Source organism: Chiloscyllium plagiosum, unplaced genomic scaffold (assembly GCF_037043375.1).
Source record: "Chiloscyllium plagiosum isolate Xiang-an unplaced genomic scaffold, Cpla_swu_hap1 HiC_scaffold_8, whole genome shotgun sequence".
Taxonomy (NCBI): domain Eukaryota; kingdom Metazoa; phylum Chordata; class Chondrichthyes; order Orectolobiformes; family Hemiscylliidae; genus Chiloscyllium; species Chiloscyllium plagiosum.
In genome coordinates this window covers 13008633-13036139 of record NW_028270146.1, presented here as the reverse complement: position 1 = coordinate 13036139, position 27507 = coordinate 13008633, and the positions used below count along the sequence as shown (strand labels likewise).

The 27507-nt window shown below is 40.6% G+C and overlaps 1 protein-coding gene across 2 annotated transcripts in view; it reads right to left on the bottom strand.

The window, feature by feature from the left end:
- ttc7b (tetratricopeptide repeat domain 7B) overlaps nucleotides 1–27507 on the bottom strand; it is a 371811-nt gene that overhangs the window by 214812 nt on the left and 129492 nt on the right. For both annotated transcript variants that reach the window (XM_043696948.2, XM_043696949.2), the window contains exons 8-9: nucleotides 23238–23301; nucleotides 11534–11671 (exon numbers count right to left, since the gene is read on the bottom strand). In XM_043696948.2, the coding sequence (XP_043552883.2) occupies nucleotides 11534–11671; nucleotides 23238–23301 (202 nt within the window). The remainder of the gene's footprint in view (nucleotides 1–11533; nucleotides 11672–23237; nucleotides 23302–27507) is intronic.

Here is a 27507-nt window from a genome sequence, read left to right as displayed (position 1 = left end):
TGTTGAAATATTGAAAATTCTTAAGCAGCATGACAGGCCGAGAGCGCACAGGAATTCCTGATGAAGGGCTTATGCCCGAAATTTTGATTCTCCTGCTCCTTGGATGCTGCCTGACCTGCTGTGCTTTTCCAGTGCCACATTTTTTGACACATGTTCTACTCCCAGTTTGTGTCTGCTTGTGTTCTTTCAGATGGATGTAACAGATCAGATGTCATTATTCAATTATGATAGGGGGAATTCTCTTGGTGTCATGTCCATTGTTTATGCTGCATTCATAGATGTTTGGTTATTTATCTCACTAATGTCTGCAGGACCGTGCCATGTGTAAATCCAGTTGCTGCATTAGTTTGCATAACAGTGGTCCTTTAAAATGCATTAACTTTTGGAAGTCCAGGGATCATTAAAGACATTAAAATAAGAACAAGTTAAATCTCACTACCATAGGAAATGCCACACCAATCAGGAAAATGCTGGATTTGCTCCCGAAGCTGTGCTAAATTAGATGATTAATTTAGGAATCAATCAAGCCTCTACCACAACACCTGTATCTCAGGCAATACAAAAAGTATCTGAAGTACCATTCCTGACGACTCTTCAGTGATCCTATTAACAAATGTTTGAGGGGACAACACGAGGAATGGATTAAGTTTGGCAGAGAGCTCCCCACCGTGGAAAAAAACTAATCAGTATTTATTGCCAGGGCTCAAGCAGAAGAATGAGTAATTCACCCATAAGATCACATCTCACAAGAGTTAGGAAACAATAAGTAGAGGCAGAAAGTTGGAGATGTGGCTAAGCCTGCAGGAGACTGAGATGATTGTTCCTCTATTCTCTCGGGGTTAAGAAGAATGAAAGATAATGGCGTTGAAAATTCTTAAGCAGCATGACAAACTGAAACAGCACAGAAATGGCTTGGCTGGAGAACACAGAAATTCTAACACAGAGGGTTATGAATTATTGACATTCTGTCCAGTTCAATTATTCAGTCAATGGATGACTGAAGACTGAGATTTTTGGACACAAATAATATTGAAATTTGAGGAAACTAGAATCGATATAGAATCAGTCATGATTTTATTGAACGGCTGAACAGGCTTGAGGCATGCTATGATCTACAGCTGTTTCGCTTTCTTAAGTCCTTGCGACAGTTTACAGATTGTATTTTAGAAAATGCAATCTACCACATGTTTTTCCCAATCTCTTAACCTCAAGCATTGTTCTCCATGTGCTTTCACATAATATACTATACGATAGTTGCTCAGTGGTTCAGAGTTTAAGATTCAAATTCAATAAATGTTACAAATACAAAATGATTTTCTGAATATTACAACTTAAAGCCAGAAACAATAGCTTTCACACCAGAGGATGTATTTTTCCATTTGGCCCTCACAGTGTTTGTGTATAAGACAGTTGCTTGGATGCCTAAATATATCAGCGCTGAAGGAAACAATCTGCACAGAGTTCGGAGAATAACCACACCCAGTTTAACTGTCACTCAAGAAAGGTGGATCATGTTTGCAATAAAAAAAACTAGAAAAAAACTGTTTATTCTAACAGTCAAACTTTCACAACTGGATCACCATTTTCACTTGCACATTGTCTTTGATAAATAAGATTAAGTTCTAAATATAATGATTATTTCCTCTCAAAAACTGAAGATCAGAAAGAGTACTCAAAGTTGAACAACAACTCTGTTGAAAGCTGCTTGGAAGGAAATCCACTCCATGTTGATTTTGGATCTACTTTGAGATGTGCTGTATAGTATTACTATTTGCTTCACGATTAAAAAAAAGCTGGACCCATTCTTCTTGGGTCACTTTGTTCTGATATTTTATACTTCACTTACCCAGAGAAATATTATTCATCACAGCAGGGGTGTGTGTGTGTTTGTGTACATGTTGTTATTAACCAGGGCCTGTGTGTTGCGGCACCACCTTCTAGCAGCACTGCCTTTTTCTCAATGAACTCAATGCACTCGCAAATAAGCAGTGGACTGGGAAGTCCCAGTGCTCAAATGAGATTTGAGATATGAATGCATGGCTCAAACACTGATGTGGGTCACTGACACCAGGACTGGGGAAAGTGGAATCTATTCCAATAGAATGGTGTCTACTGGAATCGGGCTGGGACAGGTGTTCTTGCCAAATGCATAACTAGGGAAGTAGAGATTTTAAACTCAGTGATGAGGGCAAGAGATCAACTCTGGGAGGATGTGGTAAATCCATTTCATCCATTTATGCATCACAAATCTAACTTGCCATTTTTCAGTTCAGATCACACTTATTTACTTCTACTTGCAATCTCAGGTTCATCGGTTTTATTTGAACTGCTATAGGAATTGCTACACAGAGCCTTTAGTTTTTTTTTTACTTTCTCTGTAAATCCCCATTTTATCTGTTATTGACTCAGAGATTCATAATTTCCATCCCTTCCTGTCAGCATCTATAATTTTCCATATTAATATCTCTTTGGTGGACTTCACTCTATGGTTTGATTTACCCACATCTTCCCAAACTTGATTCCTTGCCTCCACCATTTCGTTCAAAATCTCCTACCATTTGTCCAACCTCTCTTCACAGGACTGTTCACCATCGCAGGAATAAGTCTGTCAAACATTCACGTACTCTCTCAATGCCAATATCTTTCCTGAGCTAAGGAGACCATTTGGATCGATGTGGGAATTCCAGCAGGAAAGAGAAGAGGCCTTCTAAGGAAGAAAAAAATTCAGAATACTAGAGAAACTCAGGAGGTCTGACAGCACCTATGCAGAGAGAAACAAGTAAACATTTAGAGTCCGGTACTTCGCCCCCTTCAATTTTGAAGTCAGTGGAGCTGGAGGTGGGGAGGAGAGGAAGTAACATGTAGACTGAGAGGCCTACTCGCACTGAGACCAATAGCAGCATGACCTCAAGTACAGGTAAAGCAGCTGATTGATGAGTGGCTTGGACTGGAACTTGCAGCTGGTGGTGTTCCCATGTACCTGCTACCTTTCACCTTCTAGATGGTAGTGGTTGTGGGTTCGGAAGGTATTATCTAAGGATGTTTAGTGAATTTCTGCAATGCATCTTGTAGATAGTACACGCTGCTGGTATTGAGCTTTGGTGGTGGAGGGAGTGGACGCCTGAAGATGTAGTGCCAATGCAGCATGCTGCTTTATCCTGGATGGTGTCAAACATTTGAGTATTGTTGGAGCTGCACCCATCCAGGTAAATGGGGAACATCCTATCACACTCTAGACGTGTGCCTTGTGGATTGTGAACAGGCTTTGGAGAATCAGGTGGTGAGTTACTCATTGCAGTATTCCTAGCCTTTGACATGCTCTTAGAGTCACAGCACTTATGTGGCTTGTCCAGTTTAGTTTCTGGTCAGTGGTAACCCCAGGATGTTGATAGTGGGGGATTCAGTACGGTAACACCCTTGAATGTCAAGTAACTATGGTTAAACTGTCTCTTATTGGAGATGGTCATTACTTGGCATTTGTTCGTCACAAATCTTACTTATCACTTTTCATTTCAAATGGAACATAACGTGTGGTTATCACTTTTACAGAAGTAAATGTGAAGAGTATTTCTTAAACAGTAAAGTTGAAAAGTGTAAATGTACAAAGGGATGTGGGTGCCCTTGTCAATAAGTTACTGAAAGCTAACATGCAGAGGCAACAAGCTATTAAGGAAGCTAATATAATGTTAGCCTTTATAACAAGAGGATGAGGACAGGAGAAGTAAAGTCTTGCTTCAATTGTATTACATTAATGCCTGCAATATCAATTTTAAAATCAAATCTTTTATTCTTTGTGTCACCGTGGACTGTCTCAGTTGTTTCATGAAGGTTGAAGGAAGTAAGGGTTTCCCTGAAGGATATTTTTCAAGATAGCAGATATCTGAACCAACAGGATTTGTCCCTTCCAGTGACCAACACCATTTAGAACCAGGAACACAGTTTTGCTATACAAATGCCAGTATCAATCCTGGGAATCCTAAATTGAATTTTGACAATTGCTTATAAATTTTGCTGTAGACCAATATACAGTTTTCCACAGAATAACCACCTTTCTTTAGAGATATGTCAAAATGTGACCCCACAAACTTTTAACAAATGAACAGTTTTTAAAAAAAATCCAAGAACTCTAATAAAAAGGCCAAATCTTTATCACGTTCCAACTCAGAAAATACTTTAGCTCTGATTTTAATTTTTCTTTGGTAGGGACATAACTACATTCATCCACTGGGATATGGCTCAGATTCTGAGAACAATGGAAGATTATCATTACCACGACAATTTATACTTGCTTTCTGTCATTTTGTTTTATGTTGGTTACTAGGATTGTAATTTTCTGCCTTTTTCTTATCTTCCAATCTTCACCTGGAAAGGGTTGAAAAGGGCCTGGGTATTGAGGAGTTGCACATGAACTTCAAGGAGGTGTTTAATAAAATGCCACATAACAGACTTGTGAGGAAAGTTACAGGTCATGGAATTAAAGGGACAGTCCCAATTTAGTTCCAAAACTTGCTGAGGGGTTGGAAACAAAGAAAAATGGTTAAATGTTAATTTCCAGGCTAGGAGGAGGATGTCAGTGGAGTTCCCCATTGGGACCTTTGCTTTTCCTGATGTATAATTAAATGATCTAGATTTTGGTGTGCAGGAGACAATCTCAATGTTTTTAGATTACACAAAACTTGGAGGAATTGTAAATAAGGTAGAAAACAATGCAGAACCTTTAAAGGACACTGACAAGTAGTAGAGTGGGCAGACAGATAGTAGATGTAGTTCAATGTGGAAAAGTGTGGGAGGATATATTTTGGTACAAAGAACATGGGAAAGTAGTATAAAATAAAGGGTACAAAGGAGCATGCAGAAGCAGAAAGATCAGAGACAGCAGAGAGGTCGTATATGTACATGAGTCACTAAAGGTGGCAGAACTTAGAGAATTGTTAACAAAACATATGGGTTTCATTAATATGAGCACAGAATATAACAGCAAGTAAGTTGTGATAGACTGATACAGGATACTTGTCAGCTGGAGTATTGTGTACAGTTTTGGTGCCACTCTTTAAGAAGGATGCATATGTATTAGAAAGGAAGTGCAGAAGAATTTTACAAGAATGATTCTAGGGATAAGGCATTTCAGTTATGAGGAAAGATTAGAGAACTGAAGAGGAGAAGGCGTAGAGAAGATGTGATAGAAGTTTTCAAAATCACAAGGGATTTGGACAGAATAGATAGGGAGAAACTGTTCTCATCTGTAAAAGGATTGAAAATCAAATGTCAAAATTTCAAGGTGTTTTGCAAATGGGTGGAGTGGGGAGAAAAAAAACATTCTTCACACTGAACAGTTAGGGGATGAGTCACACTGTCTGGATGTGTGGTGGAGGAGGTTCAATTGAGGCATTCTAGAGGGCATGAGATGACAGTTTGAAAAGAAACAATGTATAGGGTTATGAGGAAAAGTCAGGAGGAAGGAGCTAATCAAAATGTTCAAACTGCCAGTGCAGACACTTAATTCTTTGAAACAGCTGTATGTTAGATATAAAGAGAGGTTCTACAGCCCTACAATGAATGACCACCTTCTGCACTGTAACAATTCTGTAATATTACAAGTATAATGTTTTGGTTTGGAGGATGTAGAGTTTAATCTGTGCCTAATTATAAAGGGCTTAAGGAAATACCCACTACCTACATACAATTAAAAATAATAAACAAAGATCGCAAACCAGGCGACTCAAATAATGGTTAATGTCACCTATGGGAATAAACTAAAGAACTGCAGATGCTGAAGATCTGAAACACAAATAAGAACTTGCTGGAGAAACTCAGCTGGTCTGGCAGCATCTGTGGAAAGAAAGCAGAATTATTGTTTTGAGTCTCGTGTCCAGTGCTGAAGAAGAATCACTGGACTTGAAACATTACTCCTGCTTTCTCTTCACATGTGCTGCCAGACCTGCTGAGTTTATCCAGCAATTTCAGTTTTTGTCATCTATTAGAACTTTTCAAGGTATAAGATCACTACAGTATGAATGGGGCGGGGGGGGGGGGTGTTAAATTACACAAATTAAGGCTGTACAGGCTCTCTTTATATCCAATATACAGTTACTTAAAAGAATTAACAGCAGTCATCCCAACAACACAGTAAGAGTTAGCTACCCTGGAGTTATGAATCAGCACATTTTAAAAAATGTTTCACTTTATAATAAAAGTTTTTTTCTCCCCTTTTTTGAAATAAGTATTCTGACTAAAATTTGGTCCGACCATCAAGGCATAATATTTTCACTGAAATGGAGGTTTCTCCCACTTTCTTTGAAGGCAGAGATCTGATTTTTGTTTTGGTGGAATTCAGTGGAATTACCTTTCAGGTTATAATATTCTCATCAACTGTTCTAGAATTTCAAGAAGAAAAACCTCACTCTAGCCATTAATGTTCAGCTCTGACTATTTTCACATGAGCAATGCTAAGACAATGATGGAGGTCCAAAGAGATTCAGACAGAAGTGAATAAAAATCATAATGGTCAGGCAGTAAAAGAAAATCTAAAAGGCTAATGGAATCTTTGCTTTCATAACCTGAGATTTTACACAAGCTCTATAAAGACCTGACTAAACCATACCTGGTGCACGATACAATTCTGTGCACGCCACCTCAGGAAAAACACATTGACCTTGGAAGAAGCCCAGCACAGGTTTCCAAAAATGTTATCAAGCCTCCAAGGGTTAAATTATTACAAAAGACAAAAAATGAAATAGACGAAGCTTGTATTTGCTGGAATATGAGGGTGATGTAATTGAACTTTTTTTAGGATTCTGAAAGCAGCTTATGGGTTGATAGAAACACATTTTGCTTCAAGTGGTGGAGTCTAAGACAAAGGGACGTAACCTTAACTGAAGGGTAGCCAGTACAGCAGAGGAATTAGCAAGTACTTGTTCACACAAAGAGTGGCAAAAGTGTGGAACCTGCACCCACAAAAACAGCAGATGCAAACCGAATAAATAACCCTAACCCTCACAGGGATACAATTTTATTAGCCAAGCACAGTAAGGATAATGGAGCCAAAGTAAGCAAGTGGAATTTGGATACCGATCAGTCATGTTCACCATCCCTGTGGCCCCTCTGCTGTGTTAAAGCTGTCAGACTGCTTGCCTGATAACAAATACATGACAAGCACAAATTTCCCTGGGATTAGCTGGGTAATTCTTTCAGAAGCCAGTAAAGACTGGATGGGTTGATTGTCTCCTTCTATAGTGTAATATTTTAAGACTCTATTCCACTACTGAAATATTGGAAAGGAGTTTCTGGTCTTCGCCACAAACTCCATTTCACTTGCCTCTGACTCCATTTCTCTGCCTGCCAACAGTCAATAGATTAACCAAGTTGTTTGAAATCTTGTGATCACATTTGAACCTGAAATGATCTTTAAATTACACACATACATCATCACTAAGACTGCTTATTTTTGCATCTATAACAATGTCCAACTCTGCCATCATGTCAGGTCATCTGCTGCTGAAACCATCTTCCATGCTTTTTGTTCTTTTTAGACTTGACATTTCCTGGTCAAGTTTGTACATTCAACCTCTGTAAAACTTGATGTTGCTCCAACATTCAGCTGCCGGAGATCTTATGTTTTGAACTCCTGTTCACCACTGTGCTAGCTTCAATTTATTTCAATTCTTTTCGAATTATTCCATAGCCTTACTTACTAGGTCTTAAACTCCACCAGCCTTACAACAACTCTCAGAGATCTGTGCTCCTCTACCTTGTCAGTATCCCTGATGTAGCTGGCCTGCCATTGGCAGCCATTTCTTCAGCTGCCATAGCCCTACAACTCTGGAGTTTCCTCCCTACATCGCTCCATCTCCCTTTCCTCCTTTGATGTTTCTTAAAACTTATACCCTAGATCAAGTTTGACCCAATATCCTATGTGGCTTGGTGTTTATTTCCTTTATTAACACTCCTGTAAAACACCTCTAGGTATTTTAAAAGTTGGATATAATTGCAATTTGTTATCAATGATGTAACAGCTAAAGGACTTGTCCTTCCTATATACAATATTGTCAGGCAGAATGCTGCTCTCTCTAGTTTGTCCTGACCAATCCCAAAACCACCCCTGACTGCATCACTTAAATAATATAGACCAAGATACATAAATAGAGAGTCGGACAGTACATGAGCACTCCAACTGAGGCTCACTGATGTTGTTACCTAGAATGGTGACAAAACATCTGAAAACAAATCTTCCACCTCAGTAAGCAAACTTACAACCAGATATTACCTCCACTTCTCTCACCAAGCATTGCAGACTTGGTGAAATTGCCCATGTCCAATGATGGGCAATTTTACACCACAGGCCCCCGGGTATGAGGGGTTGGATTGGAGTGGTCCAAAATTATTGCACACAAAACCCTTACAGCCAGTACCTAAAGTAGATCTTGACTATATCAAGACAGTGCTGCACAGGAACCAAGAGATAAAAGCGACTTTATATTGCACAATGCCTCAAATTTATATCTGATAACATGGAAAAGCTTGCATTTATATAGCAACTTTAATATAGAAAAATGGCACATGATGCTTGACAGCAAGCAAAGGAAAATTGTGTCCCCATGTTAGGAGACAGCTAATAGTGTTAACAGTTAGGGTTTAAGTAAAAATCTTAAATGAGGAAAGGAAACTGGATAGATTGAGAAGATCAGCAATAACTTATAAATTAATTCAGATTAAAGCACTCCCTATTCAGGCAGCCATAACACCGTTACCAACCATTGGAAATCAAACTGCCTGCTTCTCAGTGTTATCCGACTGTTGGGTTAGGGGAAAAAGATGGAAGAGGAGAGACACGGAGATGAGACGGAGGGACAGCAGTGGAAACAAAAGGGAGGACAAGAGATTTTTTATAAAGCGTGACACAGAAGTAAACAAAAACCACAGGGAGAGCCATAAAAAGGTGACAGACAGGAAGAGAGGGAAAAGGGTCGCAAACAGAGTATGCACAGAGTAGCTGAAGGGGGAATGTGGGTGGAAGAAAAAATTGAAATCAGAATGGGAAAAAAGTGCTGGAGAAAGGAAGACAAATGGAAGGCATTTTAAAGAAAATATCTTCAGAAGAAAAGTGAGAGAGAACAAAACTCAGAAGGAAAATGTAATCAGCAGGAAAAGAGAAAGAGCAAAAAATAATGCAGGAGAGAAAAACAGCAGAGGGAAAAGGAAAGGGACCATTGATAGACACTTTTTCGAAGTGGATGGTAGTGCATTATACTCAACTTCTTCTTAATTCCTGAAGGTAAGTAGAGATTTGCATGTTACTTCAGAAATAGGAAAGGTGAAATCACAATGCTGGGGACACATGACAGGCCTCCCAACAGCCAGTGGGAGAAAGAAGAGAGAATATGTAGACAGATTTTGGAAAGATGTAAAGACAGCATAGTTTTAACTCCCCCTATATAGGCTGGGACTCACTATGTGCTTGGAACTTGGATGGGGCAGAATTTGTAAGGACCACGCAGGAGGGTTTTTTGACACAAAATGTAAACAGTCCAACCAGGGAAGGAGTCATACTCGACCTAGTTTTGGGAAATGATCCTGGCCAGGTGAGTGAACTTCCAATGGGGAAGTATTTCGGGAGTAGTGACCATAATACTGAGAGTTTTAAGGTACTCATAAACAGGGATAACAGCAGCCCTTGGGTGAAAGCATTAGATTGGGGGAAGATGATCTAGAACAATATTAGGCAGGAACTGGAGAAATTTGATTGGAGGTGCCTGTTTGAGGGTAAATCTGCGTCGGACACATGGGGGTATTTCAAACAGCAATTGATAAGAGTTCAGGAGTGGCACGTTCCTGTGAGAATGAAGGATAAGTATGGCAAGTAACGTTAACCTTGGATGACTAGAGATGTTATGACATTGGTCAAAAAGAAAAAGGTAGCATATGTAAGATGTAGGAGTACGGGAATTGATGAAATCCTTGAAGTATGTACAGAAAGTAGGAAAGAACCTAAACAAGAAATTAAAAGGGCAAAAAGAGGGCATGAAAGGTTCCTAGCAAACTGGATTAAGGAGAATTCCAAGGCTTTTTATTCATAGATACAAACCAAGAGGGTAGCCATGGAAAGGGTTGGTCCACTCAAGGACAAAGGAGGGAATGTGTGTGTGGAGCCAGAAGAGGTAGGTAAGGTCCTAAACAAATACTTTAAGTCGGTATTCACCAAAAAGATCTCGGGGAAGGGAGTGTTGAGTTTCTAAGCCAAGTTGCTATTAAAAATGATGAGGTGCTGTCCGTCTTAAAAAGTATTAAGGTAGATATGCTCCTTATACTGATGGAATCTAACCCAAAACATTGAGGGAGGCTAGAGAACAAATTGATGGAGTATTGACAGACATCTTTGTAACCGCTTTGCCAATAGGTGAGGTCCCAGAGGACTGGAGAATGGCAAATGTTGTCCCATTGTTAAAGGGTAGCTGGGATAATCCTGAAAATTACAGGCCTGTGAGTCTCATATTGGTGGAAGGGAAATTATTGAGAAAGATCCTCAGGGACAAGATTTGAAGCAAATGGATTTATTAGTGATAGACAGCATGGTTTAGCGAGGGGGAGATCGTTCCTCATTAATTTGGTTGAGATTTTTGAGGAGGTGATGAGGATGATTGATGAGGGAAAAGACATTGATGTTGTCTACATGGACTTCAATAAAGCTTTCATCAGGAATCTTCAGTAAAGATTCTTTAGGGAAGGAAATCTACCATTCTTACCTGACCTGACCTACATGTTTTCCAGACCCACAGTAATGTGGTTGACCCTTAACTGTTCTCTGGGAAATACAGATGGCAATGAATGCCCACATCCTATGAACGAATGAAAAAATTCAAAACTGCTAAAATGTCACCATTTTGTGCAATACGAAGCAAATGCAGAATTGGTCATATTCAGCTGGTGCAATGTTGGGCAAAAGGTATGCCCGCAATGATCTGACTTTCCAATAACTTGTCTTAAGATCATAAGATATAGGGGCAGAAGTAGGCCATTCAGCCCACTCATGGCTGATCTCATCCTTCAATACACTTCATGTCCTGGCTTCAGTAGTACAGAATTCCAGATTCATTACCCTTAGAGAAGAAATTCCTCCTTATCTCTGTGAGCCCTTGTTCAAGATTATACCCTCTAATCCTATACTTTCCCACATGGGGAAAACAAACTTTCCACATCTACCCTGTCTAGACCTCTTAAGAATTTTGCCCGAAACGTCGAATCTCCTGTTCCCTGGATGCTGCCTGACCTGCTGTGCTGTTCCAGCAATAAAGTTTCAACTTTGATCTCCAGCATCTGCAGACCTCACTTTCTCCCCAAAAAGGTTGCACCTCTTTCTATAGTTCTAATAGGTCCATCTGCTCAAGATTTTCTCAAAAGCTAGTCTCTCCTAGTGAACCTTCTCTGGACTGCATCCAATGCCAGTATATCTTTCCTTAGGTAACAGTCCCAGACTTGTTCACAGCTTTCTATCTGTGTTCTGATTGTGCCTTGTATGAATCTCCTTGATTGAACTCACCTCAGACAGCATTTCATATTGACCACGCCTTCCTAGTGCGATTGTTAGAAGATCGTAGACAATGGAGGCACTCTGTAAACTGATAATGCGATCGTTGTTGTGTTCTGGGATCCGGCTAAGCACTGCATCCCTGTTAGCCTGGAATAAAATGACACAGTGAAGTAAAACATCTGGATAACACCACCACCTATTTATTGACTTGGGCTCCACCTTCAACACCATAATTCCAAGAAAACTAATCTCCAAACTCTGCGAACAAGAACTCTGCTTCCTGATCTGCAAATGGATCCTTGACTTCCTTACCCACTGATTGTAATCAGTAAGGATAAGCGATAACACCACATCCATAATACTCTTCAACACAAGCAACAAGGACCAGATTAAACCCCCTTCAGAACATATTAAGAAATTAGCCTTTCTTATTTTTAAGGACAACTGCAAGGCTTCATGTTCTAGCTGCAATTGGTCAGACCACCAGGGTGGCTAAAGTGGACATATGTCCCTTGCAGGTTGAGAAAGGGGAATTAATATCAGGTAGTACTAAAACAGCCGAGGCCTTGAATAACTATTTTGCGTCAGACTACACAGTGGAAGATATGTCTAACATGCCAAAGATTGATATTAAGGATACGATTCTTAACAATTGTTATCACTAAAGGGGTAATTTTGAGCAAATGTGAGGGTCTAAAGATAGATAAGTCCCCTAGTCCTGATGGAATGCATCCCAGGGTGTTGAAAGAAATGGCAGAAGTTATAGTAGATGGATTGGTGGTAATGTACCAAAATTCACTGGACTCCAAACAGGTCCCAGTGGACTGGAAGACAGTGAATGTCACACTGCTGTTTAAAAAAGGATGTAGGCAAAAGGCGGTTAACTATGGGCCAGTTGGCTGAACATCTGCAGTCGGGAAAATGCTGGAGGCTATCATTAAAGAAGAAATAGTGAGACATCTGGATAAAATGGGTACCATCCCACAGACGCAGTATGGATTCAGGAAGGGAAGGTTGTGTTTGAGAAAGGTACTGGAGTTCTTTGAAAATGTAACAAGAGCGTTGGATGGAGGGGGGAACAGGTAGATATTGTATACTTGGATTTTCAGAAGGCGTTCAATAACGTGCCAAATAAAAGACTCATCCATAAGGTAAGAATGCATGGAGTTGTGGGGAATGTATTAGCATGGATAGAGGACTGGTTAGCCAATAGAAAGCAGAGAACTCAGATTAATGGGTGATCCTCTGAGTGGAGATCACTGGTGAGCGGGATACTGCAAGGGTCGGTGTTAGGTCCATAACTGTTCATGATTTCTATAAATGATTTGGAAGAGCAGGCTGAGTGTAACGTATCCATGTTTGCTGATGACACTAAATCGAGTGGAAAGGCAAACTGTGCAGAGGATATGGAGGGTCTGCAGAGAAATTTGGATAGGTTGGGTGAGTGAGCAAGGGTCTGGCAGATGAAGTACAATGTTGGTAAATGTGAGATTATTCAGGAAGTAAATATAATAGGCCAGAGTATTATTGAAATGGTGAAAGATTGCAGCATGCTGTTGTGCAGAGGGACTTAAGAGTGCTCGTGCATGAACTGCTAAAAGTTGATTTCCAGGTAAACAGGTAATCTGGAAGGTAAACGGAATATGAGCTTTCATTGCTGGAGGGATTGAATTTAAGAGCAAGGTGGTTCTGCTGCAATTGTACAAGGTGTTGGTGAGGCCACACCTGGAGTATTTTGCGCAGTCCTGGTCTCCTTACTTGAGGAAGGATACACTGGCTTTGGAGGCAGTGCAGAGGAGGGTCACCAGGTTGATTCCGAAGATGAGGGGGTTACCCTCTGAGGAGATGTTGAGCCGCCTAGGACTGTACTCGCTAGAATATAGAAGAATGAGAGGGGATCTTATAGAAACATATATAAGGTTATGAAAGGGATAGATAAGGTAGAGGCAGGCAAATTGTTTCCACTGGTGAGTGAGACTGGGACTAGAGGACATGGCCTCAAGATTAGGGAGAGTAGATTTAGGACCGGGATGAGGAAGAACTGCTTTTCCCAGAGTGTAGCAATTGCATGGAATTCTCTGTCCAAGGAAGCCATCGAGGCAGCTTCATTAAATATATTCAAGACACAGTTGGGTAGGTTTTTGTATTGTCAGGGAATTAAGGATTCTGGGAATAAGGAGGAACTGAGATGATGGACTGATCAGCCATGATCTTAATGAATGGCAGAGCAGGCTCAATGGGCCAAATGATCCACTCCTGCTTCTATTACAATGAAACTATGAAGCAAAACACACTTTAATCTTACACTATAGTTACAATATAAACAAAGGAAAGAGGAAGTGGAATAATTTAACTCTATTGGAAAACTTAATAGAATAATAGATTATTTAACTACTAAACAATAATTGTTCCAATATAGTAACATCCCATAAACAGACATTTGGCAAAGCCAAATTCAGTGCAATACATTTCCTCACATGCAATTCCTCAGTCGAGGAGGAAAGGACATCAAGAGAAAACTCAGAGTGAGAGAGAACTCACATGTTTTGCTGTAGCACAGCAAGATATATAGCAGTTTCCAAACCCCAATACTTACTGCAAGTTAAACTAAAATTTTGGCTCTCTGGGAGCTTGAACCCACCTCTTCATGCTGCTTCCATTGTTCCAACATTAAAAAAAAAACAAGGCTTCACAAGCTGCTTACTTTATTGGCTTGGAACAGACCACTCTGTACCTCTGTTTCAACCTCTCTTTATTTAAAAGAAACCAGGACTAAGTATACTTCTTGAAGCCATAGTATTGTCATAACCAGTGCATCACTAGGTTGTGTACCCATCCCCTTACTGTACTCAGTGGATTTGAGGTCAAATTCTGCTCTAACTCCATTTCTAAATTCGCTGATCACACCACTGTAGTCTGTTGGACCTCAAACAATTCGACGGAGTACAGGAAAATGACAGACAGCTTGGTGTAAAGACAACAATCTCTTCCTCAACATCAGCAAAACAAAGGAATTGGTCATCGAATTTAGGAAGTGGAATGGAGGTCATGCCACTGCCTGTATCAATGGTGCTGAGTAGAGATAGAACATAGAACATTACAGCGCAGTGCAGGCCCTTCGGCCCTTGATGCTGCGCCGACCTGTGAAACCAGTCTGAAGCCCATCTAACCTACACTATTTCATTCTCGTCCATATGCCTATCCAATGACCATTTAAATGGCCATAAAGTTGGCGAATCTACTACTGTTGCAGGCAGTGCATTCCACGCCCCTACTACTCTCTGAGGAAAGAAACTACCTCTGACATCTGTCCTATATCTATCACCCCTCAATTTAAAGCTATGCCCCCTCGTGCTCACCGTCACCATTCTTGGAAAAAGGCTCTCCCTGTCCACCCTATCTAACCCTCTGATTATTCTATATGTCTCAATTAACTCACCTCTCAACCACCTTCTCTCTAACGAAAACAGCCTCAAGTCCCTCAGCCTTTCCTCATATGACCTTCCCTCCATACCAGGCAACATCCTAGTAAGTCTCTTCTGAACCCTTTCCAAAGCTTCCACATCTTTCCTATAATACGTGACTAAAACTGTACACAATAATCCAAATGTGGCTGCACCAGAGTTTTATACAGCTGCAGCATGATCTCATGGTTCCAAAACTCAATCCCTCTCCCAATAAAAACTAACACACCGTATGCCTTCTTAACAACCCTATCAACCTGGGTGGGAATTTTCAAGGATCCATGTACCTGGACACCAAGACCTCCCTGCTGAATCTTACTATTAGCCAGGTGCTCCGCATTTCTGTTACTCCTTCCAAAGTGAATCACCTCACACGTTTCTGCATTAAACTCCATTTGTCACCTCTCAACTCAGCCCAGCTCTGCAGCTTACCAATGTCTCTCTGTAACCTACAACATCCTTCATCACCACCCACAACTCTACTGACATTAGTATCATCTGCAAATTTACTAATCCATCCTTCTATGCCCTCATCCAGGTCATTAATAAAAATGACAAACAACAGTACACCCAAAACAGATCCTTGCGGTACCCCACTAGTTACTGAATTCCAGGATGAACATTTCCCATCAACCACCATCCTCTACCTTATTTCAGCTAGCCAATTTCTGATCCAAACCACTAAACCCCATGCCTCCTAATTTTGTGCAATGGCCTACCATGGGAAACTCTACCAAACACCTTACTGAAATCCATATACACCACATCAACCACTTTACTCTCATCCACCTGTTTGGTCGCCTTCTTAAAGAACTCAATAAGGATCGTGAGGTATCTTGAGATGTTCAAGAGCTTCAAATGCTTAGGAGTAAACATGAACAAAAATCTGTGCTGGTCCATCCACGTTGACACTACAGTCAAGAAAGCACACCAATTGCCTCTACTTCCTCAGAAGACTAAGGAAATTCAGGATGTCCACAATGACTCTTATAAATTTTTATAGATGCACCACAGAAGGCACCCTATCTAGATGTATCACAGCGTGATACAACAATGACTCTGCACAAGACCACAAGAAATTACAGTGAATGCAGTCCAATCCATCACAAAAACCAGACTTCCACTGATTCGTGCTTCCTCAGGAAAGTAGCCAATGTAATAAAAGCCCACTCACATCCTGCTTATGCTCTCTTCCATCAGGCAGAAGATACACAAGTTGAAGTCACCTACCAAGGGATTTAACAACAGCTTCTTTCCGACTGTAATCAGACTTATGAACAGAATTCTCGTACATTTAAAGTTGATCTTAAATATATGTAGCTCTAGCACTGTATTCTGCATTCTGTTCTATTAACCTGACGTACTTACATAAGGTACAATTTGTCTGGTTAGGATGCAAAATAATACTTTTCATTGTATTTCGGTACATGTGACAATAATAAATCACATTAAAAGGACCGCACACACAAGTTCAAAACACAACAGAAGTCTGCACTGAGGTGCACAGAGGGCAGTAGTGAGAAGCGACAGGGGGATTCTTGGAAAAGATGGCTCACTCACCACAATTACAAAGTGGATCATGAAAGACCCAGTGTTAAAGAATAGGGATGCCCCAACCATGTAGTGTTTCCCTCCCTCCCTGCTCCTCGAACCAAAAAACAAAGAGAGGAGAGCTCTTCGAAAATTTATTTGTAGCTTAGAGTCTCAGCAGTGTGCATCATTTTGACCAGTAAAGATGGCATAGACTCTGGGAAAGCTTGTGATGTTGGATTAGATTTAGATTTTGTTGTCACGTGCACTCAAGCACAGGAGTACAGTGAAAAGTGTCTAATGTAACGTCTCATGGCCCAATCTTAGGTACAAAGGATGTCTAGGTACATTAAACTCAGGTACAAAGTATGAAGAGAAACAGAATTGAAAAGTTAAGCATTACCTTAATAGAAGTAGAAAAATAAAGAAATAATGTAAGAGTTAACATTAAAGTCCTTCTTAATATAAACTAGAAAAATAAAGGAATAAACTTATAAGCTGCCTACACTGGAAGCCATCGCTGCAGATACTGGGGGACCTTCCTCACCGTTCGCTCTCCCAAATCTTCCCCCATGCCTCTGGAACATTCCCAGGCAGGACCTGATCGCACACCTAGCTGAGACAATGCCACGAGCCACCAAGGGACCGTGCTGAGAGCTGCCTGCGGCACCTCACCACATCCACACTGAGGCTGGGAAGAAACATTAAGAGAACAGCAAAACAAAGTGGGGGAGCATTTGGGAAATAGCGACCATATTACAATAAGGTTCAATATGAAGTGGAAAAGGATAAAAATCAGATAAGGATTAAGATCCCAGACTAGGGGTCTAAAAGTTGGCCTGCAGCAGGTTGACCAGAAACCCATTTTGGTGGATGGAACAGTGGATAGAAAATGAGAGACTTTATAAAGAGAAATGAATAGTGGGCAAATCTACATACCCATGAGAAATGAATACGATATTAGAAGTTACAGCACTCTTTACCCTAGATGACTAAGGATACTGATGAGAAAGTAAGGAAGTAATAGCAGGTAAATGATGCAAACCGCAGAATAAGAAAAGCCAGGAGGATGCATGAGGAAAAGATGGCAGGTTGTGCTAAAAAAAGATAGAATCAGGAATCCTTAGTGTGGGGATTGCAATCTACACCGAACCTCTGAAGAACATCCCACATAGACCCAACACCCCTCCCCACCACCCTATTCCTGTAACCCTACATTTACCATGTTTAACCCACTTAAGTCTGCACATCCCTGGACACTACAGGGAATTTACAATTATCAATCTTACTAACCTGTACATTTTTGGACTGTGGGAGGAAACCAGAATCTTTTGATCTTGGCTCAATACTAACTAGATGCTCCTTTTACTTAGTGAGCCACTAGCATGTTCTCAGAGGATTAAAGGTGACTGTGTTCATTAAAAACAAAGAAAATACATTGCATCATCTTTCTGTGAACAAATAGCTGAAAACAAGACAATCATGAGCAGGTGAAGTGAAACAGCGTGCAGCTCAAAAACGTTCTTTCTAAACAATCTGTGTGGGAGAAATACTCAGTATTTCATAATAGATCAGGATAGTTACAAAGAAATAGGTCTAGTCAACTTCAAGGAAGGGACCCTGATGACTTTCAGGCCTCATTTACATGGGACTGCATTATCTCTGGACAGCATTGAGTAATAAGGAGGTAACTAAGAAGGTAGTTGTGTAAATTTCGAGGGCCCAAATAGGGTCTGCATACTATCAGGCAGCTAACAGGCAGACAAAAAAATCACAACCTGCATCATGACAATATGTGTACTCCCCATAATATTTTAACTGATCACAGTTTCAACTCGGGTATTTACATCGGGACTTCTTCTGATCCATACTAAAGCTATAACACACTGGAAAAATCCGCATGCTTTGTTTTTAACAAGTAGAAACAAGGAATAATGTGTAGGAACTGCTCATTAGTGCTCTGTGTTTTTTGATAGATTAAAAGTATGAAAGCAGGAACTGAATCCGAGAAATTCTCTTCAGCTGCAAAGAGGAGCTCAGTTCCAAGATAAGATAAAAACAAATAGAGAAATTTGAAGACTATTTATACAGATGTAACTAATTAATCAGTCAGGGGTCAGTTAGCTCAGGTGGCTGGATAGTTGATTTGCATTGCAGAGCGATGCCAACAGGGTGGGGTCAATTACCGCACTGGGGGAGGTTAAAGGGAAGGTCACACTTCATGACCCCACTTGGTGACCCTCAGGTTAAACTCACCACCAGTCATTTCTCTCTCTCGCTAAGAGATTAGCCCTATAGTCTGCTTGGGTGACTTTACACGTTGAGGGATTACACAGCAGTCATCTTACAGGGTGCACAAAGTGGTTCACTAATGTCCTTTAGAGAAGGATACTGTCATCCTGAACTGGTCTGGACTCCATGTGACTCCAGACCCACAGCAGCGTGACTGATTTTTAACCGCCCTCTGGGCAATTTGGGACGGGCAATAAATTGCCTAGTCAGCGATACCTACAGCCTGTGAACAAATAAAAAAAAGGGTGGTGGCAACAGTGACTAAGAGAAACAAACTGAGAAACAAGAGTGCAAGAGTCAGAGATTGAGATACAGAAATAAAACGATTCAATTTTGAAATCATTATCCATGTGTTCAATTTCTTCCATGGCCTTTACCCATCTTATCTCCATCATCTTGTCTAAGCTTACAACCCTTTTGAGAATGCTCAGTTGCTCTCATTTTTGTCTCTTGTTCCATCATTCGCAGTCATGCCTTGCATGTGGCTCTCAGCTACAGAATTTCCCTCCCTGAATTTCTCTGCCTCTTTCACCTATAATAATTTATTCTGGAAGTTTCTTCTTACCTCTGTTCTAGAAGGTCTTTCTTTTACTCTAACAATGTGCACCCGGATCCTCGTCTGTCCTGCCAATGGAAACACTTTTCCAACATCCACTGTCCAGGCTATTCGGTATTCTGTAAATTTCAATCAGATTCCCTTCATCTTTCTAAAACTCCGAGTCGTGTCCCACATACCTCAAGATTCTACTTGATAACATTCTTATGAAACACCTTGGAGCATCTAAGGCTGCATAAAAGTGCAAGCTGCTGTTGGTGATTAACAGCAATATACGTGTGTAGTTTTAGAATCCTTTTCCAATTAACATAGCTCTAAGGATTGCACATATTTTTCCAGTTCTGTAGGACCATGCATTTATGACAGCTGGAGGGTGGCCTGTCAGGCTGACAATACATAATCCTCAGAAGATGCCTAATGAGCTCTGAGATACCTCAGCCACCAAGTATTTTGCTCCCTATGTGGAGCATTCATAATCTTTGCTTAGCATTTCCCTTAGATCAAGAACTGGCTGTGTGGGAAAATCACTGACACAAGACCTTGCTGGAAGTGTACTGAAGCACCAATACAGTATAGCAAGGATCTACAGTCCACTGATAGAGAGAATATTATAGACCAAAACAAGAACTTTAGCAAATTAAACTCTATACATATTTTGCGCAAATGTGTACATTAAGTCAGAACTTTTTTGTGTCTTCGATCATCTTGCAGACATTAAAACAGTGAAGGTTAATCAAAGAGGCATTCTGAATTCTACTTGTGGTGACTGTAAAAAGACATCAGCAGAAAGAGATAAAACACTAGATCAGTGTATAATGAAATACAAGCAAGAGAGTTGTCACTTTATATCATAGCCCTCGAAAGAGAAAAGGAATGCCATGTGATATAAACATGGTTATCTGTATTATAACATAGAACATAGAAAAATACAGCGCAGTACAGGCCCTTTGGCCCTCGATGTTGCGCCGATACAAGCCCACCTAACCTACAATAGCCCACTATCCTCCATATGCCTATCCAATGCCCGCTTAAATGCCCATAATGAGGGAGAGTCCACCACTGCTACTGACAGAGCATTCCATGAACTCACGACTCGCTGAGTAAAGAATCTACCCCTAACATCTGTCCTATACCTACCACCCCTTAATTTAAAGCTATGCCCCCTCGTAATAGCTGACTCCATATGTGGAAAAAGGTTCTCATGGTCAACCCTATCTAAACCCCTCATCATCTTGTACACCTCTATCAAGTCACCCCTAAACCTTCTTTTCTCCAACGAAAACAGCCCCAAGTGCCTCAGCCTTTCCTCATACGATCTTCCTACCATACCAGGCAACATCCTGGTAAACCTCCTCTGTACCCGTTCCAGTGCCTCCACATCCTTCCTATAGTATGGCGACCAAAACTGCACACAATACTCCAGATGCGGCCGCACCAGAGTCTTATACAACTGCAACATGACCTCAGGGCTCCGGAACTCAATTCCTCTACCAATAAAAGCCAGTACGCCATATGCCTTCTTCACCACACTATTTACCTGGCAACTTTCAGAGATCTGTGTACATGGACACCAAGATCCCTCTGCTCATCCACACTACCAAGTATCCGACCATTAGCCCAGTACCCCGTCTTTTTGTTACTCTTACCAAAGTGAATCACCTCACACTTACCTACATTGAACTCCATTTGCCACCTTTCCGCCCAGCTCTGCAACTTATCTATATCCTGCTGTAACCTGACACATCCTTCCTCACTGTCAACAACTCAACACAAGAGGACACAGATCACATAGATCACACAGAACATAGATCACACAAGAGGACACAGTATGACATCAGTCCATTAAGCTTACGTTGAAATGGCAAACTCAGAAATGAAATAAGGAAACTAAGAAATTGAAAAAAAAACTTGTAAAATGAAGGTTCCTTTACCAATGTCAATCAATATCTTTATGCACTAACACGTCACTCCCAATGCCAAGAAAATTCACAATTGAGAATTGGTGAACATTGAGAGTTGACAGGCAAAGCATTGACAGGTCTCTCAGAAAATCAGAGGCCTCAATGCTGGCAACCCTAGGTCTCCAGAAGCGGCTCCTTTCATCTGCTGGCTGAGGCCTATTCATTAGGGTGAGGGGAGGATCCAACAGTGAGAAGGCAAGTTCCTTTTATGCTCTCTTCATAGGGTGGGGTCATGGCAGGGAGAGGCACTGGGTGAGGATGTTGGTGGCAAGAGAAGTGGGTACCTTCCAGAGGTCAGCCATTTGCTTTCCAGCTGTGCCTTCAAAAGCTCTCAAATTGGGACAATTGTAGAGCATCCTCCTTCAACTCAACAGGTCGATGAAACCTGGTTTCTCAGTTTGGAAACTAGTCACCTATCTTGCCCTTTGGTAAGTTGAAACTTTATTGCTGGAACAGCACAGCAGGTCAGGCAGCATCCAGGGAACAGGAGATTCGACGTTTCGGGCACAGGCCCTTCTTCAGGAATCAGTTTCCTGAAGAAGGGCCTGTGCCCGAAACGTCGAATCTCCTGTTCCCTGGATGCTGCCTGACCTGCTGTGCTGTTCCAGCAATAAAGTTTCAACTTTGATCTCCAGCATCTGCAGACCTCACTTTGCCCTTTGGTAAGGCAGGTGATTGATATTTTCTAATCAACCAGTTCAGACGTGTTATGATATACTAAATTAAAAAAAACAACTGCGGATGTTGGAGATTTGAAACAAAAACACAAATTGCTGGAGTAACTAAGTAGGTCTAGCCCATATGGGTGGCTGCATGGGAATTTATTCGAGTGATTTGTGATTAAAAAATTATTTTTAAGACAGTAAATTGAAACTGGAATGTAGTTTCAACCTAGAAGAATTAAGCTCAAGAACTTTGCTACATAGTCCTTATTATACTAAATCAAATTTGGTTGACTTGCAAGTACTTCATCTTATTTGGAATGTTAAAACTTGTAAAAATGATATGTAACTTGTGAATAAATCTTCTCATGATCATTGACTGAATTTATATAGATATAGGTAAGCTGGTTAAAATTTACCTAGAGTCAATCTGTTCTCTTGCTGATCTTTACGGACACAACACAAATCATTGTTATAACTCGCATTGTGTCAATGCGAATTCAATGCGACATGATTGACGAATTGGGGACACTGTTTTACTGCACAAACCTTTAATACATGTGTTGACTGTAATATAATTACAGAGTCAACACTTTAAGTGCTCTTTCTAAAGCATAATTTTTCTATAACACTGGGTAGGACACAACCATTGCATTATTGAAGAATGGACTGTAGTCAGCCTTGACCTCACTGAATCAGTGATGGAGTTCATTAGTTCAATATTTGAAAAGGAACAACGTGTATAGTTACACCAAGGAGGCAGAAGAATGGGCACTAAAGCACAATGTTCATTTGGACAGGTGATGCAGAGACCAAATGGCCAAATGACGTTATTCGCTGCTGTAAAGATTTTGTGAATCTGAAGTGCTAGCCATAGCTCAATTGACAGCATCCTTGCTTGTGAGCCAGGGACTTTGACCCACAATCCAGGCAGACAGTGCAGTGCTCACTGTGTTTGGCACTGGAATGCTGAGTAATCACCAGCATTGGATTTGTTGGGTTGAATGGCACTTTTCTGTATGCAGATGGGAGCTCAGAATGCCCAGTTAAAGAGAATTCTTTCTTTGCTGTAACTGCGCAGTCCAATGCACCTGTCAAAGTGAACAGTCAGAATTTATTAACATGCTATTTCTTCATAGCATCCCTATTTCACAAGCATTAAGTGATCATTTCCATCGGGACCATTAAAATTACATTAAATGTCAATACAGTGAACTTGTGCCTCAGTTGTCAAGTAATCACACTTACCATAGATTCACTAATGAGCAGCAACAGAAGAGCCTCTTCTGTGTTTTCTTGAGGGCAGAAAATGCTGGAATATTAAGAGGATATAATAATGCAATTAACAGCTTTTCAGTTTTTAAAATTGGTCAAGAAAAGTCTAAAACTGTAATTTGAAATTTAAGCATTGCTAAAGAGACATTAAAGTTTTTCATCGTGACATGCAAGAAACCAAAATTAGAAAGAAAGTGCCAATTTAGAGAGCACACATGACCTGAGTTATTCCAGCAGAGATTGACAACTAAATGTTCCTACTGTATGGCCATGCCAACATGGCTCAAAAAATCAGCATTCTCTTCCCATGCTGTATAAGTTGGTTCTCTCTATCCAATTTTTTTTTACTGCATCTTAGTCCTAATCAGTGAAGGATGAAAAGCATCAACTTAGCGTCCCTTAGTAGCATGACTTCAGCTCTGTATTACCAAGCAATAATCTGAATTTTGAAAAGAAAAGTCAGGGTGAGGTTTCTGCTGCTGTAAATTTAAATGAAAATGTTGGTGAGAATTGTGCCCATTTTATGCACCATAAAGTAGTTAATAATCTGAAAAATAGGTTTAATATTCCCCAGTCAAGTGAAAGCTTTGGTCATCCTTGAAAAACTAACTCTAGGAAGAATATAACAAGATAGTGGCCAAACAAGAAAAATCTATTGTCATTAAAACAGGTTTCTTTAATATCACCAGAAAATTGGTCCTTTAGACCTTGTTTTCCTTTCAAATTCCCACTCTGAAATATTGAAGTATTTCATGGGTAACTCACCTCAATGGTCTTCATTTCTAAGGCAGGGCAAATGAAATCATAGCCTTTCCCAACCAAGCATCCAAATATGCAAGCAAGAATGCTCCTGCAGCAGGAGTGCTGGCTGATTTTCACTTCCCAGACACCTACAATTTCTTAATCAGCACGGGTTTTCTTTTCTCTCATTAGGAACCTGTAACACCTCATTATAGCCTTGGTTCAATAATGGACAAAAGAACTCAATTCTCAACATGAGATAAATGTGACAACCCTTGACATCAAAGTGATCAAATGTGGCATTGGGGAGCCCCAGCAAAACTGAAATTTTCTATTCTAGACAGGGCAAACTCGCCACTGGTTGGAGCCATACCTCACAGATAGGAAGATGGTTGCAGTAGTTAGAGGTCAGTTATTTCAGCAAGAGTTCATCAGGGTACTGGGCCTACACCCAAACATCTTCAGTTGCTTCAGCAATGATGCCCCACCATCCCCCCCCACGCCCCACGCATGACAGTGACTGCACAGCGCTCATTCATGACTCCTTAAATACTGAAACTGCCCATATTCAAATGCAACTAGATGTGGTCAATAGCAAGCTTGGGCTGACATGTGGCAAGTAACATTCGTGCCACACAAATGCCAGACAATGATCATCTCGAAAAAGAGACAACCTAACCACCTGACATTCCGTACTGCTACCATCACTGAATTCCCTGCTATCAATATTCTTTTTTTGGGGCTGGAAGGGGTGGGGGGGGGTCGGGGGGGGAGTTACCACTGACCTGAAACTTAACTGGACTTGCCACAAAAACACAATGATTACAAAAGGAGATCAGAGGCTAGTAATACTGTGGCGAGTAACTCATCCTGACTCCCCAAAGCCTATCTACAAGGCAAAAGTCAGCAATGTGATAGAGTACTTCCCACTTGCCTAGATAAGTGCAGCTCCAACAACACTAAAGAAGTTTAACACCATCCAGGATAAAGTAGACCACTTGATTGGCACAACATCCCAAGCATCAACACACTCTACCACTGACCTTCAGTAGCAACTGTGTGCACTATCTACAAGATGCACTGCAGAAATTCACCAAGATTCATCAGACACCACCTTCCAAACCCATGACCACTTCCCTCTAGAAGGGCAAGGGCAACAGATACACAGGAACACCTGCAAGTTCCACTCACCATCCTGACTTGGAAATATATTGCCATTCCTCCAACGTCACTGGGTCAAAAATCCTGAAATTCCCTTCCTAAGGGCATTGCGATCAACTTATAGCACAGGGCTGCAGCAATTCAAGGTGGCAGCTGACCACCACTGTCTCAAGGACACAAGGAATGCTCAATAAATGCTGGCCAACCAGCAATGCCCATGTCACACAAATAAATAAATAAATTGTTACATGGTGCATCAAGGAAAACACCAGTTCTGCACCTGTAAGTTACATCCTCAGACTTGATATGTTATGTGCTTTGAATTAAAGTGCATAGCAACAATTTGACAATGACTTAACAGAACTGAAACTGGTCATTTGGCCTAATGGTTTTAAAATTCCATATATTCCATAAAAGTTTCCCCCATTTTAATTCACTTGATCTGATCAAAATATCCATCCATTCCTTTCTCCCTCACATAATTATCCAGACTTCTCATACTATTCACCTTAACTACTCTGTGAGGAAGTGAATTTTGCATTTTAACCACACTCTTCATCAAAGAAAATTTGTTTTTCTGATCCATGAGATTTGGCTGGTTACCTCAGGACTTTTGTGACAGTAGCTATTTGAAGATACATCAGAAGTAGAACTTTTTCAACATGACTGCAATTTGTGCTCACATGAATAAAAAGCTTTGGTTCTGGATAAACCTGAACAGCAGAATGTCCAAGGTACTGAAGAATGACAATTCAAGCTAATTTTTAAATGTACCACTCAGTGCAGACACAGAAACCATGTTTCATAACTTCTTGCTTTGTAAAATTGTTCAGCACTGGAAGGGAAAGGAGATCCTGCTCCCCTGGTCTTATGGCAAAGACTGAGCTTCTACTCCCCTGAATGTAGGAAATTAAGGAGAAAGCTAACTGAGGTGTTTAAGTTGTTCAAAGAGTTGAAAGGACAGACAGGGAGAATCTACTTCATCTGGTGGACAAGTGCAAAACAAGGTGTGGTGATGGTACAAGTTTAAACTTAGATCTAGTCTGTCCAGACAGGTGATGTCAGGAAGCACTCCTTTGCAGATTGTAGTGAAAATTTGGAGATCTTTCCTGTAGTCTGCTGTGCACTCTACTCCTTTTCACTTGCTCCAATCCAGACTCTCTGACACCAGATAACAGCAGACAGTAGAGTCTGTATCAGCTAACTGAAATTTACAAAGCTTCTGTTTTACACCTGCAGATCACTCCAGAAAGCAAGCGTCAATAAATTTATAACAGCAATATTCCAAACCTTCCAGGAAGTATTAGGAAACATAAATCTGCTAAATTCTGTTGTATTTTGGTTGGGTCACAATTAGAGGTTTGAAAGCCTGTTATTCTGCTGGTGGTTATGCTCACATGGTCAGAACCACCATTCGTTCATCTCTCCCCTCTACTAAGGTCATGAGTGGAACTGAGGTATGATCCCAAAGGCATTGACAACTAGTGAATATTCTTTGCCTTTGATACTGGACAGTGAATGCTGCTTGAAAAATAAGTACTTGAGTGACTTCTCACTAAGCCTTCAGATGAAAGCCTTGCTCTTGAGCCTAACATAAAATCTGTACCTTTTCAATTTTCTGGTCTGCTCTTCATACTCTGCCATATTCTTGGTTCAAAATAGAGTGTTAGCAACTTCATCATCTGTTCATCTCAAAGGTGAACCTTAGATTCTCTCCACGAGACAACTTTGCCTATTCATCTTCTCTGTAACATCCCCTGTTCGCTACTGAAATCATTACATATACCTTTATCACCTCAGGTCTCAATGTATGAAAATCATGAAGACTTTGAAGACAATACAAATGATATTTACTGGAATTTGTTCCAAGAATGAGTGTTAACAGTTATTTGGATAGACTGGAGAAGCTGGGATGGTTTTCCTTAGCACAGGGAAGGCTAAGAGTAGATTCAACAGAAGTATTTTAAAATCATATTTTTAATGACCAAGAATTGATGACCAGAGAGTTCATATTTAAGATAAATGTCAAAAAATTGATAAAAGAAAATGAGGAAAAAGTGTTTTTTATGATATGAGTGGTTAGGATTTGCAAAGCATTCTATTTAGGGAAGTGGGTACAAATTCTGTGGCTATCAAAAGGGAATTGGACAAATATACAAAGAAAAACTGCAGTGACATGATGAAGAACGGGACGAACAGGATTACTTGATTAATAAAAAAGGCTGCTATAGGCTTGAGTTGGAGGTGCCGGTGTTGGACTGGGGTGTACAAAGTTAAAAATCACACAACACCAAGTTATAGTCCAACAGGTTTAATTGGAAGCACTAGCTTTCGGAGCGCC